Raw genomic sequence first — 19,631 nt, 5'->3', positions numbered from 1 at the left:
TAGTTTTAACCACAAGAGGAGGAAGGCAGGACGTTTGAGATGCAGAACAGTAAAGCAAGAACATGAGCTCAGTAAGGGAGGGATGTGTAAAAACCTCTCGGGGACAGGATTTAGGAGGAATACCTTGTGGCCATTAAAAGTCACTGTCTTTCAGAAAAAATGCAGTACAAAATCTTCTAAAAAATGTTCCCTGATGGTGCTAGGCATAGAGGCATTCTGTCTGGTTCGCACAGCCAACCTTTCTGAGCACTTGACTTTGCAGGTTTTTGGTGTAGTTCAGTGTAGTTTTTGTTGACATAACATGTTGCGAGGACCTTCTGAACACAAAATGAGTATCATCCAACTTTATATCCAGATCATCCTAAAATTCCCTGCTATGAGAAAGTCTCATTTAACTTTGAACATTTCCTCATGTATAATATTATGAGATATAATTGACTGTGATAGACCTAGAGATTCTTTGATGAAAGATGTGGTATATAGTTTAACGTGTAGTTCTATTGGGGCAGCATAGTTTTGATCCTTTATTTTCAAAACAGAGTAAAAATAAACATCTGATTTGTTTACAATTTTTTTTATTTATCCAGCTGAGATTTAAATGAAAGAAATTTAAGAATGAAAACTTAGAACTTACTTTATTTGCTTCTGAATTAGAGACAAACACAAGGTGTATAAATTTATAAGTTGAGAAGGGCAGAAACATTTCAAATTCCCATTGGACAGGTGGGATTATGAGATTTCTACTGATGCATGGTATCCAATTACAGTTGTGGCAGGTTATGACAGAACATCTTAATTATACTAGATTTACTGTAGGTAGGTTTAAAATACGTTTGTTTTTTTTTTTCTGTCACTGTGTTGGTGATGGGTAGAATAGTATACAAAAATAAGATACAATAGTATAAGTAGAAGATATAATTGATCTCCAGAATGCGCATATTTCATTTGCATTTATTCAAGATGACTAAAATAACACCTTTTGGCCTTTATATATCTCAAGCTTGTGTGGCAATACTATTTGTACTCAAAAATCTTTCTTTCATCGAAATCTTGATGACTACTCGTACACATACGTGCACACATACACACACACACACACACACACACACACACTTGTGCACAAATATGTATACTGTGTCCTGTGTTCATGTTATTAAATGGTGTGCATAAAATCATGTAGTGGTTTTCAAAAGTATCTGTCTGCTCTAGGGGAGTTTGAGATTTTGGGGTTTCTGTTTTGTTTTTTTTTTTTTTTAAGCTGTCAACTTTTAAGTTTTTGGTAGGTATCACATAGCAGTGACAGTCTTCACAGTCAGCTGCTGGCTACTAGTGATCTTTTTTCCCTTGCATTCCCATGGAAACAGGTCTAATTAGCACAAAATTGTTTCTAAAAGTTAGTATTGTATTTTAAAATGGCATCTTTACTGTCACTTATATAATAACTATGTCCATGTAATGCAAAAATAAAGCACAGCTTTGTGTTAACCTGTCTGATCACTGGCTCTAGTTTTAGTTTCATTCTCAGGCAAAGGGGTATCGGAGTGGGTAGAGTATTAGATTTTTTATTACTTCCATGTTTTATTACTTTCAGTTTTCTAATTACTTGCTCTCCAAATATTAGACTTCAGGGTAATTATGTAATTAGCTGGTACAATTTTGTATTTGCTCTAAAATACAAATGTATATGCCAATTAACTTAGAGCTGGTTGCACTACTTTCTAATGTTAGCCTGATACTTAGTAGGATAAGTTAAATTTTTGTTATTTTTGATGGCAACCATATTTTTAATAGCTTGTTCATCTTCCCAATTTTAAACATTTAAATGGCATTGTCTGTTTCAGGTTTCAATCCAGAGCTGAGATAGTGCAGCCAAAACAATTCTGTCATTTTCTGACATTGAGACTAGAAAAGAGCATCGTTTTGCATGTACTAAAAAATACTCTGGTTAATCTTTTCCTGAGAACAGAAAGAAGCTAGCTACTCTGAGAAACTCTTGATGACATTCTACTTTGATGAAGGCCTTGTGGGAGGGATTTTTCTTTGCAGTCCTCATAAAAATCTGCCCAAATTTGGCCAAATTCTAAGTATGTCAAAAATCTATGTTCGTGGTATGCAGAAATTATCTAGAGCTTCACATTTAATCACGATAAAGATGTTGTCAGCACTTGGGGTGCTCCAGGTTGGGGCAGCAATTGCGTTCCAGAATTGCGGATTGAGACAGAAGGGAATGATCTTGTGCTTCCCCTTCTTGCTCTGCTCATTCAGGGGAGACCAAACAGAAAGCTGCAGGACGCATGTTCAGAGACGACAAAAAAACCCTGAGTCAGCAGTGTTTGGCATAGAAGAATGAGCATAATGTGATAGAGTAGAAAGGAACAGGAATAGATTGGTTTTGAATGCTTTGGGGGAGGGAGGGGGAGGAGGTGGCACATATCTTGGTGTAACCTCTTAGAGTGTGTATACAAAGCGTCTTTCTATTTGTATAGTGTGTATACACTTTCAGTAAATGTGCTGTACTATGACCAAGTAACAGAAAAGCTGTATAGAGGGGAATAAATCTAGTGTTAAAACAAATTGGAATAACAAATAAAAATATGGATGCAGCCAGTAGAATCAGGGAACGTATCTTTGGTTTTACTGTTATTTTATCTTATGCTTCTTATGGATAGGACTGGAGATAAAACCCAGTTGTTCAAGGACCTTACAGACTTCCCTGTCATCAGAAAGAAAAAGGAGGAGATCCTGGATGTGCTTTCTAAAATCCGATTGCATCTGCCGGACATTCGTAAACAAATTAAGAATCCTTCTGCAGAGTATGTTACAGTTTCTGGTCAAGAGGTAATACGATATCTATTATGTATGACTGTACCCTTGCTTGTCTAGAAAATAGCTTAAAAGTTAGGCTTAACTAGAACTCTTTTAATGTACTGTGATACTTGATAAGGTCTATACTACTATAATCTTTTATACAACTTTAAAGAACAGTTTTGTGACAGTGTCACTTTTTTATTTGTTAAGTCAATTACTTTTGTGATTTAAAATAATACAAACACATTAGTGCAGTTGAATTTGGTTCAGTAATGCTTTACTTTTCTTTACATGTAAAAACACTTGCATACTTCCAAGGTTAATTATGTGGCTATTAAGTGCTGAAATGTTCTCAGAGAACCAAGAAGCACAGCATTAGGTTAATTTGAAGAATGGTAAAATGATTTGTAAGTAATGATTAAGACTTTAATTTGAAAGATGGGCGAGAAGAGGAACAGTATTAGAGAATGATAAATGTTATTTTACTTTTAATTCTTAGAAACAGTAGTTACGGACTGAAGCTTTTGTTTGCTAGATGCTGTGCAAGTGTGGGCAGGTCATGCTCCAGCAAACTGAGAAGTTTGGTGCAAAATAAAAAAAAAAAAAAGAGACAGCAGATCCTGCAGATTTTGGGGAGAATTGAAAGCAGCAGTGAGGTTGGGAACTGAGAGCAGTGAGGCTGGGGAAAACTCCACAGAAAATTGGGAAAAGAAGGGAGTTAGGAAATTGAATGACAGCTGGGAGTAAAAGAGATGAATCAGTGAGGACAGGGAGGGAAGGAGCTGGAAGCAGCCCCCTGTCGCATTGAGGACCTAGGAAGCTGAGAAAGACCCAAGAGACAGAGCAGGGAGCTGACAGGCAATGCTGAAAGTGAGAGAGAATCTGAGAAGGGATGAATTAGAGAGCAGCATTTGATAAAGAGCTTGGGTGGATATTTATTTTGATGTTGAGGTTGGGAAGAGGAAACATGTGGCTAAAGAGTTGGGTAGGCTGTCAGCATGGATGTCGTAGTCCAAGAGGAAACACGGAAGAGTGCGTTTCAGTATTGTGTGAGGAAAGGAAGAGCCGGGATTTGAAAGGTTTCTCTTGGAGAGGCTGGTTTAAGAGGTGGATGATGACACGTGTGTGAACAAAAGTAGAAGAGAAGAATTGATCAAGGAGAGGAGAGCATCTGAGGAAGTAGTCAGATGTGAACTGGACAGGAGAGTTTCAGAAACCACCAGGTACTACGCGCACATTTAAGAGAGGAGGCTTTTGTAGCAGGGGATGGCTCAGACACCATTGGAGACAGAAATCTGTCTTGGTGAATTCATGAAAGGAGCTGCAGAGGTTACGGATATCTATTATTTAATTACATCTGGTAGGAGTGTTTCAGAGACATCATAAAAGGCAGTAGAGGAAGGATTAGAGAAGATGGTCAGTGAGGAGAGGAAAGACACTAAAGGAATGGACATAACAGAAAGGGAATTGTATGGGCGGAGCAGAGCATAGGCATAATTGGAGTTTCTCTGAGTTGAGCTCTTTCTTCCTCAGAGCAGTATGGTATATTCTTCATATGTCATTGTAGCACTCTGATAGATGTAGTATTCAAACAGAAGCAGGTTTGCTAGTTCTGGAAGAGAGAGAAGCTGCCAGAAAACTTTGTTTCTCCCCACTCTGAACATCTGTTCAAGGAACAGGCCTTGGAGAGAAAAAAAAAAAAAATCAAGCTACTTGCTCTTTCATGTGTACCCCCAAACACATGATTATGAATACGTGCTTATATTTTCAGTCAGCCCACAGTTTATTAACTTACATTTCCTAAGTTCTTGTTAGACTTCTGATGAAGATCCAGTTGGCACGTACCTTTTAAAAAATATGAGGTTACATCCGTACCTATCTTATCTTTTGTTTCCAGACCTCTAATGTAATTCGTAGTGTACACTAAACAGGACAGAAAGCTGTCCAGATAGTGATAGCATTGCTATTCATTTCAGGCAGGATTTAGAGAGAAATTGCTACATTTGGCAAATGTTTCCTTCCTGCATGGCATAAGCAGTGTTTTGGGCCTACTTTATTTAATATTGCAATTATTTATCTAATCGGGCTGAGAATTAAAGAATGAAAAAGCAAATGCTTCTGTTGTTTTGAAGAAAATTGCAACCTCTGGACTTGTTTCTCACTAGCCACACAAACCAACTGGCTGTGCTAATTTAGACTGGTTTGAGTTCAGTTAGTCATCTAGTATAGACACAAATGTGGTAGTATTTTCTGTCTTCCTTTTGCAAGCATAGCTTGTTTAATTGTGTTGAGATTAAATTCAGATAAAAACTGTAATACCAGTATATCAGCAACACCCCTAGTGGCAGCGGCAGTTGTCTCATTTTCAAAGCTTTGCAGATCTCTGCTTCTACCCATTTTCAGTCTTTTTGTCTCATATGTGTTACGCAGTTTTAGGGTTCGGGTACCAAATATTTTCAAGGTGTCTTAGGTAAACTAAGAACTAGTGCACTATATGTCCTTGCTGGAGTCTTGTGCTCATGTTAGGATTATTATTCTTGTTTGTACTTGAAGGTGATTGCTGGCTATTCTGGTGAGGTGTGGAAGGTTTTAATCAATCATACTAACTGTAATGGAAAAGCTTTGTCAGATGGGAGTCTCGTGATTCTCTGTAAAGGTGGTCAGATTCCAGGTTAATCTATTCTCTGCTAGAAATTCATTTTCCAGCTGAATTTTTTTATTTGAGAATGCCACAATTATTTGACATCTAGGACCTCAGGCTGGTGTTATAAAGATAACCAGCGTGAATCATATAAAATACTGCAATAAACACGTTGCGTAAATTTCACTGCACGGAGTGACCCTATTGCCATTACTGCCGTTTTCCCCTGTTCCTTCCCTTTCTCACCCCAAGTCGATCAAAACTTGAAGCAAGGTACTGTAGATGGAGTGCTAGCATTTGAGATTTTGAGCTCGTCTGTGAAATGTTGTAGGTAACTATGGCTCAGTATGAATTATTGATCCCTAGGTGGGAAGGCACATCTCAGTGATAAGGAATAGCTTCAGTACAGGTGGTGTATAGCATAGAGTCCATGTAAATGCTGAATTCTCTACAAGGCTTTGTCAGGATCAAGTAAGCGAGACTTACTTGCTAGCTTCGGTTTGTTTTGATAAGAGGGAGGTGAGGAGAGCGTGTTAGTGGATGGAGGAATAGATGGGCAGAGACTGGAGATGGGGCAGCAACACGGTAGGGCACAAGGACAGCTCAGGGTAGGTGTTGCTCTTTCAGTAGAAAATCTGTATGTCTTAACACTTGCTTCTGGGGGAAAAAGAACATTATCTTCTGGTCTGCTCAGTCTCTTCAGGCTGAATATGACTTTCCTCTGATGCATACAGATTCCTTGATATATAATGACTGTGGTTTTGTAATCTCTAACTTCTCATATTACATTTCTGTTTTATTTTAGTTTATGGTAGAAGTCAAGAATTCCCAGAAATCATCTGTGCCATCTGACTGGGTTATGGTTAGTAGGTATGTAAAATGTCTTTGAAGTTTGTTCTGTTGAAGTATATGAGAAAAAAAATGTGGTATTTTGGTGTTAGAATGAATTACATACACATTCTCGTTGCTCCATGTGTGTGTTGTGTGTTTGTTTTTTTTTTTTTTTAAAAACCAACCAACCAAAATTGTTATGTTAATTTATTGCCATAGCAAGTTTTACTTAAAAGCAAACAAAACCAAAGTGAAAAACTGGAGTTGTTAAAACACTTATTTCTACATGGTAGATTCTCAGTGTGCTATATTACTTGCTTAATCTTTCAAAGTACATGTGCTGGTGTCAAAGCTATGGTCTTGATTCAGTTGTATCTGTAGTGTGTAGATACAGATCTTTCATAAAATTTTCACTCCTTACTTTATTCAGAAAGGTAAAGTAACTGTGCAAATATCTGTGCATCTCAATAAACAGTGTATTTAAAATGTCCTTTTCCTTATTCATACAGACAAGCTTTGCTTGCTTTGATACTTAGTGTTATGTAAGCATGATTTTAGGTAGTTCTGGATACTTTTTCCAGTAGGTGAAACAGAGATGGACTGAATAATGTAGTTGTCTTTTTTCTTTTCAGTCATTTGTTTTATTATTTAAACAGGTTGAGTACCTTAATGTTATAATGTGTGAGCGCAGACATCTCACATGAGACAGGCATAATCAAGGTGAACTTTGATGTGCTATTCACTTATGTAAGAATTCACTATTAAAAGTGCACAGACTAGACGGAATTAAGACGATGAAAACAAATTACGGCTAATCTGGATTTTGTAAAAGAATGTCTGGGAATGCCAAAGTGAGTCCTTAATGAAAATACATAAATAAATAGCAAGTGGCCCAAATGGAAACTAGTAGCCATGGAAGACAGTCTGTATTTATGAAGTTTATTTCAGGCTTATCATGAAGTTTTCCTCTTTAAAGTGATTTTTTTTTTTTTTTTGGAGTTCATTGTATATGCAATCAGTCACAGAAAAGTCATCCATTTTTGCAGTGTATTGCTGAACAGAATTTTGTGAAATATATGAGCTTCAGTGATATATGCTACATTGTGAAAAACATTTTAAAAGCCTTCTGAATGGGCAGTGGTACAGTAACCGGTCACTTTATTCACCATGAAGATCATTGGAATCAATAGAGTTTGGTGCCAGAGTAAAAGAACTTTTTTTTAACATCAATTTTCAAGGCTCACAGAGAGTGAGAAAACTAGTACAATTTCGCATGTAGATGGTGTAACTGATTGCTTAGTAACCTTGATTTCCTATTTGGCTTTTCTCTGTCTTCCAGCACAAAAGCTGTCAGCCGTTTCCACTCTCCTTTTATTATAGAAAATTACAGACATCTGAATCAGCTCCGGGAGCAGCTAGTCCTTGACTGCAATGCTGAATGGCTAAATTTTTTAGAGTGAGTTTACAAAATAGAGTCTGTTTTTATCATTGTATTTTATTTTATTTTTGCTATAAGAACAGAGAAAGAAAGATGCTTACCTTTAGGGAAAAAAAAAGTTCATAATTCAGTTATATTGTCCGCAACTTCAGGTAGACAATTAAAATACTGTTCTTCAAAGTATTTGAAGGCAAGACCTTTGGAGACTGAATCCTGAGACCAGCGGTGATGTCTCTAGATTTTAAAATTCTGATAAAAATACACTATTAAACATACAAAGTGGCTCTCAAAATGTGAAAACTAATATCACAGCATTAAGAATCTGAAAGTACGACTGACTGTAAATGAGTGAAACTGAATCTAGTAGTTTTATTACTGAAGTACAATGTGAGATGAAAAAAGAATTTATTATACTAGCTAACCAAATTCACTGTTAATATTAATTGGAGTATGGCTTCGCTGTTAAATACACCATTACTAAAAAAAATAATAAATTTAGTACAATTGCAGTGTTATTTACAGTTTTTGAGTTAGGAATGTTCAGGGTATTTGGGCAGTAGCTTGGGTGAACATGATTCTTCATAACCCTATTTTTTGCATGCAAACCCTGCGACTGACTGTGAGTCTGTTTGATAAAAAGTAATAGTTTTATTGTCACTCATAACTGGCACTGAATACCCGTTTGTCTCAAATCAGAGTTTTGAATGAATTTATTTGACTTTTTAACCAAAGGATCTTTAAAATGGGAGTTTAAAAAATATCTCTGAAATTTTGGAATACCTTTGACTTTTTAGGTGACTGGTTATCGATTACTTTTTTTACTTCCATGAATTACAGACTCACTGAAATTGTTTCTCGTGTCATGCAATGATAATTGGTTCACTTTCACTTGTGCTTTTTTCGGTGCTGCAAAAACTTAACAAGTTAGTTCTGAAGTTATCTCACAGGACATAACTGATGGCAAGATTTGCCTCCTAGTAGGAACCCAGCAATTCTGTGAATTTGGTAGAAACTAGAAAAATATTCCAATTCACTCTTCTCCAGATGTGTTGCCTGTGCAAAACTATAAAAATAGTTCTGTTAAATAATTTTTTTGTCACTATATTAGTCATGTAAATTTGAGTAGACCTATTTTAACCTTTCTTCGCTTAAATCTGCTGCTTTTCATGTTCACTTTGCTGTTTTCAATAGTGTTGTATGATAGCAGCATGTAACAAGGAAAGACCTATGTGTAGGAAAGTGCATGTCTTCCTCACCCCTCCTTTTATTTATTAAATTTCACTCCCCTATTTTTTTTATATTCCATGTTGTAATCTTTGAGACTAGGAGAGGAAAAAACTATTCCTGAGGAATAAGAGAAAAAACTCTACTGAAAACTCTGTTTTCCTGGTAACGTCATTGTTGTACCGGGGGAAGCAATGCCATAAATGGAAAATGAATTCTTAAATTTTCTGCTGTAGGTACCATATTTTATTGAAATTGTAGACAGCTCCTGTGTTCAGGCACTTTTAGTTTTTGGAGTTTTTTTGACTGTAGCATATTGTTGAAATGAATTGGCAGTTGGGATTCAGCTGCCACTGTGATAAACAGCGACATTTTTATAGACCTCATTTAGGCAGCGGGGATCAACTGCAAACCCTTTGTATGCTATCTAATGAATTTCATTTTGCCTACTTTTTGGTGCTTAAAAATAATTCACTGTTACAATTGGGAGCATGAAGTACAACTTGATTAAGATTTTGTCCTCATATTATAAGTTAATACACTGCTGGGAGATTGGAATTCAGAGTAATTTAAAGACCATAGGAGCCCTGTGAGAAGCATGCATGGGGTATATTATGACAGTACATTTGTATCTGTATGAAACTATTTTTTTCTCTTTTCTTCCTCCTGTTATTTTTCCCTGTTTTGGTATAGCCATTTTAGTGAACATTATCACCCTGTGTCTAAAGCGATTGGTCACCTAGCAACTATCGACTGTCTCTTCTCATTGGCCCAGGTGGCTAAACAAGGAGACTACTGCAGGTAATCAATTTTTAATTTTTATTTAGGTTTGTATAGGGAATTATAAGAGAGTATTTAAAATAAATTTGATTTTAATGTGTGTGCTGTGAAAAAATGCATTATTAAAATTGTTTACAGTAGTTTCAACTTAATCTGATTTTGCGAAGCAACACTTCTGGGCTTAATGCAAATCTGTAAACGCTGCAATTCAAATTTGACATCTTAAGTTTGTCTGTCTATTGTTTGACCTGAGTCTAGTAGATGGTATCTCACATACAGATAAATATATGTTGGACTTCACTTGGACTTAACTTTTTTCTCCTGGTTGTGGTTTCCCCTCCCCCCTAAGGTCTGAATTTATAACGTCTTTCTAATACCTAAGATTCTCAGGTGTATGAGGTATGTTTCAAAGATGTATTTCAGGTAAATAATAGGTAAATATTAGTGCCAGCTTCCAGAGCAGTGATGATGCCTCATGTAGGCTCACGTGTTAGATCTGATGAGCTGTATCACAGTATCACAGTATCACAGTATGCTAGGGATTGGAAGGGACCTCAAAAGATCATCTAGTCCAATCCCCCTGTCGGAGCAGGAACACCTAGACGAGGTTGCACAGGAAGGCGCCCAGGCGAGTTTTGAATGTCTCCAGAGAAGGAGACTCCACAACCTCCCTGGGCAGCCTGTTCCAGTGCTCTGTCACCCTCACTGAGAAGAAGTTTCTTCTCAAATTTAAGTGGAACCTCTTGTGTTCCAGCTTGAATCCATTACCCCTGTAATGGAGCTGTACACCTCCCTCTGCCCAAGACCCACATGTGTGCTGGGCCCTGCAGCCTGGGGTTGTCAAGGCTGTCCCCTCTGCTCCCTGCAGAGGGGAGACGTGAACCCTCAAGTCCTGCTTCCCCAGAGGTTGGTCCAGAGCTGCCTCCTGAGCGTATACACCCTGCAACTCAGGTCTTCCTCCGCCTCACGAACCCACATCTCTTGCCACCCACACAGAGACTGTCAGTCTCATTGGGGTGCCTTCTCCTATACTGTGAGGTCTCTGTCCCCAGAGGCAGTGGGCGCTCACTCAGCCTCTGCTTCAGCTCGCTGAGTACTGTGCTAGAGGCCACCACGTACTGTTTCTGCGGCTTACTGTAGACACCGCTGCAAGGGCTGTTGTTGGGTTTCCAGTCCTCAGCCGTTCCCTGGGTCAGACAGTCCACATACTCTCTTTTGAAAAGTGCTGTGTGTAACTTTTAAAATGTTGTCATTGTGGGGCTGCACTACGAGTGCTCGGACAGTTGCTTAGGAATAACCATATGAATTAGTAACGCTTGAGACCTATGGAAATACAGCAAATCAGTTATTAAATGTATGTGGACGAAGGGAAATCAACTTACATATGCTTCTGCTTTTATACAGCATTAAAGAGAATATTGATCACTTCTGGACTCTTGGGATCTTGTGTGCCTCTATCAAAATCTTTTTGAAAGTAATTGCTCACTTATTTCTGTATACTCAGATGAGAAAACAAACTGAAATCGGATTAATTCACTGTGCAGAGCTTAAATAATTCACTGAATTTTAAATAGTGGTTTAGCACATATAAGCTGGCAGGAAGACTTCTCAGTGAAACTTGCAGGGAAGGTGTCAATAATTAATTTTGGAGGGCTGTTGAAGGAAAGAGGGGACTTTCACATTAACTAATTTAAGTATTTTGGAGGAATGTTTTTTGATTAAGTGAGGATTGTTTCATATCACCTTACCTGAGGCATGTAAGTGAATCGTGAAGTCAGGAGGACAGGTGCTCCACACAGTTGTTGGAGAGAGGTAGGCACCTCTTCCAGTTTCAAGGCATCTTGGTACAAATTCAGGCTCTGAATTTGTTTAAAGAATGCTGTTGCAAAGGTAGTATATGACTAAAGGACATTTTATGCATTCCAGAGCAGTTTACTTTTTTTTTTATTACTTTCCCCTCTTTTACTGTGTGACATGATTGTCTGATTGTGGGAACGAAGGGCAGGGAGGGCATTTTGAATGACTGTGGCTGAGGCCCAGCTTCTGCAGCCCTCATTGTCTGAAACCAGAACAGGCAATCAGCAAGGCTCATGGCATCCTGAAACCACATGCTGTCTCACAGCTACACGGAAGGAGGCTGAAGCAGTTAAAAAAAAAAAACGGAATTATTTCCAAAAATGAAGGAAGAAGTATAAGATGGCAAATGGATCGTTTAGCTGTCATCTCCCCCTCTTGAATGCAAAGTGGAGAGGTACAGGAGGAAGTGCTTCTCGGTATGTGCTCCTCCCTTTTCAGACCATCACATTACAGCTCCAAACAACTTACCCATCCTGCAAATTGGGGGTGAAATTTTGTTTCTTTGTCCTCAAGGCCCAAGATTCTGTCTGTATTTGTTTCATCTCAGCTATATGCTGAAAATATCTTTATGCTAAAAAAAACACACCATTATCACCTTACATCTCTTTCCCCAGTGCTTTGTGTTCCTAATACGCCATTTATTTTATCTCAATTTTCCTTTCACATTGCATCATCATTCTTCAACTCAAGAAAAATCACACTCCCCACATCTTGTCTTCCCTCTACAATCCACCCAAATTGTTGGTTAATTTCCAGTCAGAAAATTCTTTGGCTTCATTCCAGTATTCTCTTTTCCTTAGCTGCTGCCACTTTCCTAAGTTACTGCTCTTATTTCAGAGTGATTGTACTTCTAGTGTAGGAAAATGTTGCCGAGACATGAAACCATATTTACCTCTCCATTGAATGCTGCACTTCAGTTTACAATGAAAAAGTAAGCCTAGGTTGCAGAGTACAAAAAGAAATCATAGTCATAATTCAGTGAAATATGCTTTTTTTTTTTTTTTGCATTTTTTTGTTCTGTGAAGAGCACACAGCTCTTGGAGATGGAGCTTTTCAGGCATGCAGATATGTAACGTAGAATTATACATGTCATATTAGTAAGCATGTAGGCAAATTTGTAGCTAAGGTGGAAGCATTTGAGACAAAACTTGTTTTTAAATGGAGATGAGAGGAAAAAAGTGAGTAGTATTTATCTGGTTTGCATATTAATTTCTAAAAAGGTAGAGTCATTTCAGTGCTTCAACTTGGATAATAAGCTCTTTCTATAGACAGTTATTGTTTGACTCTTGCATGTGTTTGGGAATTGCTGTCAGATTATGAGAGCTGCTTATTTTTATAGGGGAGTTAGAGTTCTGTTATACTGTAGTCTTTGATTTGTATCATTTAATGTGTTATCAGTCATAATATACATAGTTGGACAATTTTCTTTACTCCCCATGCTTCAGTTAGGAATTAATGCAGTAACGGGCTGGACCAATTCATCGGCAAGATCGTTCTGAGAATATGAAATGTATCTGGAAAAGGTGGTACTTTGCAGAAGTTGGTGCAGTGCTGGGAAGAAAGCAGGCTGTCCTCCAGTTTGGGGGTTTTGCTATTGCTTGTTCATTTTGTAGTTCTTAATAGTTCTTTAGAATATGTATAAATGACTGACAACATTCCCTAGGTAATGAAAAAATGAAGAAAATACTTTAAAATTTCTTTATCCAATCTGCTAATATTTTTTTGTAACTGAATGAAACCAAGGAAGTCTTTAGAACTATTTGATAGCAGTAATTAATTTTTGTCTTTTTAAATTTTTTCCACAAAAATCTGCATCATAGATGACCCTCCTGCAGGCTTTAGTTAAAGTAGTTCTAAATAATCAGTTACAATAAACATTGAAATTAATGTCTCCTCCTTTTTGCAGACCAACTGTGCAAGATAATCGGCGAGAAATAATTATAAAGAATGGGAGGCACCCTGTGATTGATGTACTACTAGGAGAACAGGATCAGTATGTTCCAAATACCACTAACCTTTCAGTAAGTAATGAAATACTTTTTGAGCTTCGAAATCTTTCAAGGGAACGAATCTGGGATGCTTCTCCCTGCTTCTTGGGCAGGAAGTTAAAATAAATAATTTAATCATACAACTGTCTTCTTGGTTGCATTTCAAAGAGATATTGCTAGATGTGACCACGTCTGTTTTGTCCTTTTTCTGATATCTAGCAGCCAGACACTCTCTTTACAACCTTTTTCAGTCTGAATGGCATAAAGACAAGAAAGGTGATCTCAAAATTGGGAAGATGAAAGTTTGAGATGGTTATTTTTGAAAAATCAATTGATAATTATAGTTTTTTTTTAAGAGCATCATTAGAAGAAGTCTGCATTTTGTAATAACTTTATCTCAAATTTGTGGAGTTTTTTAATATACGAAATATTTTAATATAGAAAATAACAACAACTTAAGTTTCTGTGTAACATGTTACAGGCTCAGTTTTCCAAATAAGATAGCTCAGATATTTTTTTAGGTATTTCTCTGCTCTGTTTTCCTTCCGTTCTGGAAGTACTAATTTCATACAGCATTTCTTAATTTGAGAAAGCAAATGTGGAGCTCTGAGTCTTCATTACATAGTATCAAGTATACACTCTGTAGACTACACATTAGTTGTAAGAGGCCTTTCATATTAACATATGATAAAGGTTACCCCAAAGATTACCCCCACCCCCTGCAAGATGTAGCTTGCAGACTGTGTGTTACCCACAAGTCTGCCTTTGGCTGTTGTTTTCTGCAATAACGATGCTGAGAAGTAGTAAGCCTGTTACTTGCTTGGTATTGTTGTCAATAGGTCAAAGAAAGTGTGTGTGGGGGCTACTTCTTCATGTTTTATATGCAATGTTATCTAAATCGTATGACTTAAATTACCTAAAATTGCAATAAATATGCAATTACCATAGTTAGGAAACATTGCTCTATTTTATTTCACGTATCTATTTCTGATAAGCATATTTTACTTTTCTTTCTTTTTTCCTGTAAAACTAAAATCTGTCTTTTAAATTACATGTCCTCCAGACATTTTTTGTTAAATATTTACCTGTCTGTCTTTTTTGAAATACTATGTTTATTCTTAATGAATATAAAAAATAGTCTTGCAACTTAACTCTGAATACGTAGCTACCTTTTTATAGAGTAAATAAAAGAAAAGGTATGAAACGGATGTCAGTGTGGAGCATTGCTGTGATAAACACCATTCAAATTTGTATGTATTTCTCAGGAAATATTTTTAAATGCTGTTCTATACTGAACAATGATACAGATATTGTGCAATACTTCAAGGAATGTTTTCAAAATTATTTGTCAACTCCAAACAAGCAACAGATGGCATTTACAAAAAATTCAGCATTTCATTCAGTAATCATCATGCACTTTCCCCTGTTAGTCCCATTTTTATGTTGGCTTTCTAAGTACTGATTATTACAAAATCAAGTGATTGTGGTAGAATCACTTTTGCCTCTACTGTTGGTTTTAGCGCTCTCTTTTTTGAGAGGTGGGTGGGAACCCAGTTTATTAAAATGTTTCTAGTTTTAAACTGATGCATTTGAATCAGCACGAAAATGCGTCTCCTGTCATGTTTTCAGCTGAAATGTTGTCAAATACCTAACTTCAGGGAAACCTTTCTTGCAATGCCCTGAAACAAACATCTTATTCTTCCATTCCCCCTCTCCTCCCCAAGTATTCATGGGTTCTTTTAGCACTTTTAACTTCAGCCATGAATTCTGTTAAGATGTTAGCTTATGGCTGCATGCAATTATAAGGGCAGATGGAGTCTGTGGTCTGATGTTACAGCATATGTTCTTTCTGAAAGCTGGCTTTGCAAACCAGCCACGAGTCTCACAGCATGGTTGGAGGGACCCTGGAGGCACACCAAACACATGCAAGAAATTTGTGGATTTTAACAGATGAGCTCATTCTGGTTTTAAGTATCTATAAATTCTGTTGTGCTGAGCCAAATAGTGGCCCTGACAAAGTTTTAGTAGCAGCATTGAAACTATACCTTGGAGATGAGAATGTTGCAGATTTTGTTCCTGTGTAGTCATATGTATTTTATTACATCCATCCTTTATTCCCAATAATGGCATTTTCTGGGTTTTGACTTCATTGCAACTTCCTTATGGATGGGGTTTTCTTAGCAAAAGCTTAGTGGCTTTTTACATGTAATAAATACTGCTTCCGTGTATCTTCTGTATGATCTGCAGTATGACATAAGTGACAGTCCTAGACAAATTTTATTTGCCTCCCTATTAGCAGAATGAAAACTGATCAAAAAATGAATCTGTAAAGTTCATGCTGTTATACTGTGGAGATTTTTTTGTTGTTGTCGTAGTGCCTGATCAGTTTCAAGTTTCCTAAGGTGCGTGGCTAATGTTCATTATGCACAGCTTGTCCTTTCTTACGTGCCCCTCCCATGCGGCAACGGCATATGCTGACTTTTGGTTAGTTCATCAATTGTTGGATTTCATTGTGTGTACCCAGTAGAAAGGAGAAGTCTATTTATTAGAAGTTCTTGCATAACTTAATTTCCTAGTCTTGTTTCAGGCTATGAGAAAGCTTTGTAGGTTCGTTGATGAGTTTTGATTTTCTATTAGCAATTTTCTTGCACCAGAGGAAGACAGTTCTATTCTGGAGCCATAGACACGTAGCAGTACCGTAGCGACTCTTACAGCTGAGACGACCTCTTCCATCTGACTTCATTTTCCATAAGATTTCAGGGGTTAGAAACACTGATCAATCAGAGATTGGATGCAGTCTGCTCACAGTATCTGTGTAGCTGTCAAGTATTGCTAAACTCGACAATGTTGTGATTTCTTGTTGTGGCCAGTCTGTTTGAATATGTTGTACTAAGGCAAGCAATTATGAATGGGTGTAAAATCCCGGTCAGGTCTTTCTCTGCCGGATCTCCCCATTCAATAATGAGAACTCTAACTGGAGAGGAATCCAAATCACAACCAAATTAGGACAGCACTGGCTATGCTGAAAGCTGACGAGTTTCTCCCTTTCTCAAAAGAAAATTGCACAGAAAGTTCTTGGAGTACTTTCTCGGCTCCTTCATGCAGAAAGAGAAGGTTCCTCCTCACTCTGTCCATTTTGCTCAAGAGTAATGAAAGTTGATTGCAGTGCTTCTCTTTCACCAGCCTGGAGAGGTCTTAAGAATCTTTAACCATCTGAGACATTGTAGTATCTTGAAAAGTGAATGCAATGAACTTCAAGAATGAAGGAAACTGTTCACCTAGAAACAGGATATTTAATCCTGAGGAATTGTCCTATATTCCTCTATCCATATACATACACTAGACTTTCTTATAAAAGCACCATGTGCAGGACATTATATTTGACCACTGGTTTATATTTCCAGGGAGATGGTGAAAGGGTCATGATAATAACTGGACCCAACATGGGAGGAAAGAGCTCCTATATAAAGCAAGTTGCATTGATCACAGTCATGGCCCAGATTGGTTCTTATGTTCCCGCAGAGGAGTCGACAATTGGTATTGTGGATGGTATTTTTACCAGGTAATCTTTCAAAATTTGCTGTATGTTTATGAAAATGTTACTGTGGCAGGATGTGTGTCTGTATATCAAAGTATAATTTAATTTTTTGCTTTGAACTGTAGAATTTATACTTGAAGTTTCCTTTTTCATTTTAAATACATGCATTGGTTGTTAGGTTTTGATTCTGATTTTCTAATAAGCTATAGTACTTGTTTTGGAATCTTTGAATCTTTAAAGAATAAGAATTTTAATGTGTCTGTTTTGCTTAAGATTCAGATACCTAACTTCATCTGCCTGAATGGACACCTTGGCCAAATTTATTCTGCTGGGTGATAGCCAAATGATATTTCCCCTAAAATGAATGCTGTCACCTCTAAAAATCGTGTCACATTTTCTACTGTGCAGCACAGTTGTACATACTCAAAATATTTGAGACTAAGAATTTGGGGCTGAGTATATTCTATGCTTATTTTCCTTCCTTCTTGATGTCTTTTAAAGAATGAATAATGGCAGTTCCTTTCACTCAGCATGTCTTAGTCTCATTTTTAAAACAGTGTTGAGTAATTTTTAAAGATTATCACGACAGTCAAAATTACTGTATTCTATTATCTGATATTACCGAGGAATATCCAGCTGTTTTTTCCCCTTTTTCTTTAATCTGTTTTTTAATGAGCAAAAGTTCTGTGTTACTGATGGTATTTGAGATGGATAATTATTTATGGTTATAAGTTTCACAAGAATTATGTATCTGTGGTAGAATTATTTTTCCTGAAATTCTAGTTCTGTGATAGCAGAGTGCATTTCAGAGTTAACTTTTAACAGAGAATCTAAATACTGCTCATCAGGGGTTGCTTCATCATGTAAAGATGTAATGTTCTTATGCCTCGCTGTGTCATGACAAAAATGAATGAAGTAGCGTTTTGATGCACTTCAGTGTTAAGCAGTTGAACTAATTAGAAATCAATTTGTATCATCTTTCCAAAATGTATAGTAGGTGAAAAGTCAAAATGGTTACCTTTTTTCCTCTACCCTCTGTTGAAAGTAATTGACTGGTTGATTGGATGAGCATTTCTCCAGGGCACATGGAGATACACAAGATCTGATTTACTTTACAGAAAAAAAACATTACAATGTTACTAACACTATGAAGATTATTTTTGTCTTCCTTGGTGTTTTGTAGGTGAACTTAGACTACTTTACTTGTGCTCACACTGACTTAATATCTAACCATACACGCATTAAGTCTGTTGTTCCTAAGCTTAGTAACCCCTTTCCTCTGGTTTTCTTTGACTGTCATTGCAACAGGATTATTTCTGCAGAAAAATTAAGAAATCTGACACAGTCACTGGGATTGTCATTTTGTTTTGTGCCCACTAGAAAATGAACAAATTGGGTTTTGTCCTCCACAGTGTGAAAACCTTGAAATGAGTTCCACCTGCTCCCCAGTGCATTTCTCTGATTCCACTTAGCTTCTCTCTACATTATAGGTGCTTTTCACATCTTTTCTGATAAGGTGGTGTGGTTGATGGTAAAACTTATGCTTTTAGATTTCAAGCCATGCAGACCTGGAGTGTGTTATTTACTGGCTGTGAGGTTTCAGACCATTTAATTTGGAACCCCACCAGATTCTAACACAGGGAATTGATTATTTCCTCCTTCCCCCCCCCATCTAAAGTAACTTTGGAAGCTTTGCTGGATATGCCATTCTTCATTTAATGTGAAATGTGTCAAACACCAGATGAGTAGACTAAAAAATTACTTAAATTCTTGACATTGCACTGGCAATTAAGAGGAAACTAATTGGCTCAGTGTTAATCAGGAAGAAATTGAAAATCTATTATTGAGATGGAAATAGTTATGCATCAGTTAAAAGGTTAACAGGAAGCAAAAAAGATGAGTTTATGTATTGCATTCCTTCAGAAATCCAGGACGATCACTTCAATTTGTAAAGGATTATCAGTGGAACTGCTTGTATGTGCATCTGTTTGAACTTCTCTCTTCTGTGTAGTGTAATTTGAGGGAATCAATTGTACTGTTGGGACAGGCATTAGCCATTTGCGATGAACATACAGGATATTAGATTTTTACCCAGTTGTAGCTTTCCTTCCAGTACAAATGTTTAGGAGAATACTTGCATCATGATTTTGCTTCAACTCGTGGAGTATGGGGGCTTTTCTTGCTCTACATATCCAAGCAATGACATAATGACACCGGTGCTCCCCAAGTAGATGAGCTGTCAGTACTCTTTTCTGTCCTGTAGCCAAAGTGGTCTTTAGTGCCCAGTCTGGTTTTTGCCTAACTCTTGCTTCATTTTCACCTTCGCCAAATCTTGAACTTCACCCTCTCCAACAAGAGGAGTAACTTAGCAGATTCTGCAATTTGGAAGTTCAAGGTATACAGAGACTGTCCAAGAAGTAGGCACCTCTGTTTTGGTTTGTTTGGGTTTTTGGGGTTGGGGCGGTTTTGTGGTGTGTGTGTGTGGGTTTTGTTTGTTTTTTTTTGTTTTTTTGTTTTTTTTTTCTT

The 19,631-nt window shown here is 37.2% G+C and overlaps 1 protein-coding gene across 1 annotated transcript in view; it reads left to right on the top strand.

Moving 5' to 3' along the window:
- Positions 1-19,631, top strand: part of MSH3 (mutS homolog 3) — a gene marked incomplete at its 5' end in the record, with an annotated part of 117,451 nt that overhangs the window by 73,604 nt on the left and 24,216 nt on the right. Inside the window, 6 exons of the mRNA XM_082497156.1 lie at positions 2,670-2,838; positions 6,255-6,319; positions 7,620-7,736; positions 9,636-9,743; positions 13,486-13,600; positions 16,972-17,129. Coding sequence (XP_082353282.1) covers positions 2,670-2,838; positions 6,255-6,319; positions 7,620-7,736; positions 9,636-9,743; positions 13,486-13,600; positions 16,972-17,129 — 732 coding nt within the window. The remainder of the gene's footprint in view (positions 1-2,669; positions 2,839-6,254; positions 6,320-7,619; positions 7,737-9,635; positions 9,744-13,485; positions 13,601-16,971; positions 17,130-19,631) is intronic.

The sequence above is a fragment of the Vanellus vanellus genome (assembly GCF_965231255.1).
Source record: "Vanellus vanellus genome assembly, chromosome: Z".
Classification (NCBI taxonomy): Eukaryota; Metazoa; Chordata; class Aves; order Charadriiformes; family Charadriidae; genus Vanellus; species Vanellus vanellus.
Note: the sequence above shows the minus strand (reverse complement) of the source record. Positions and strands in the feature narration are given on the sequence as shown.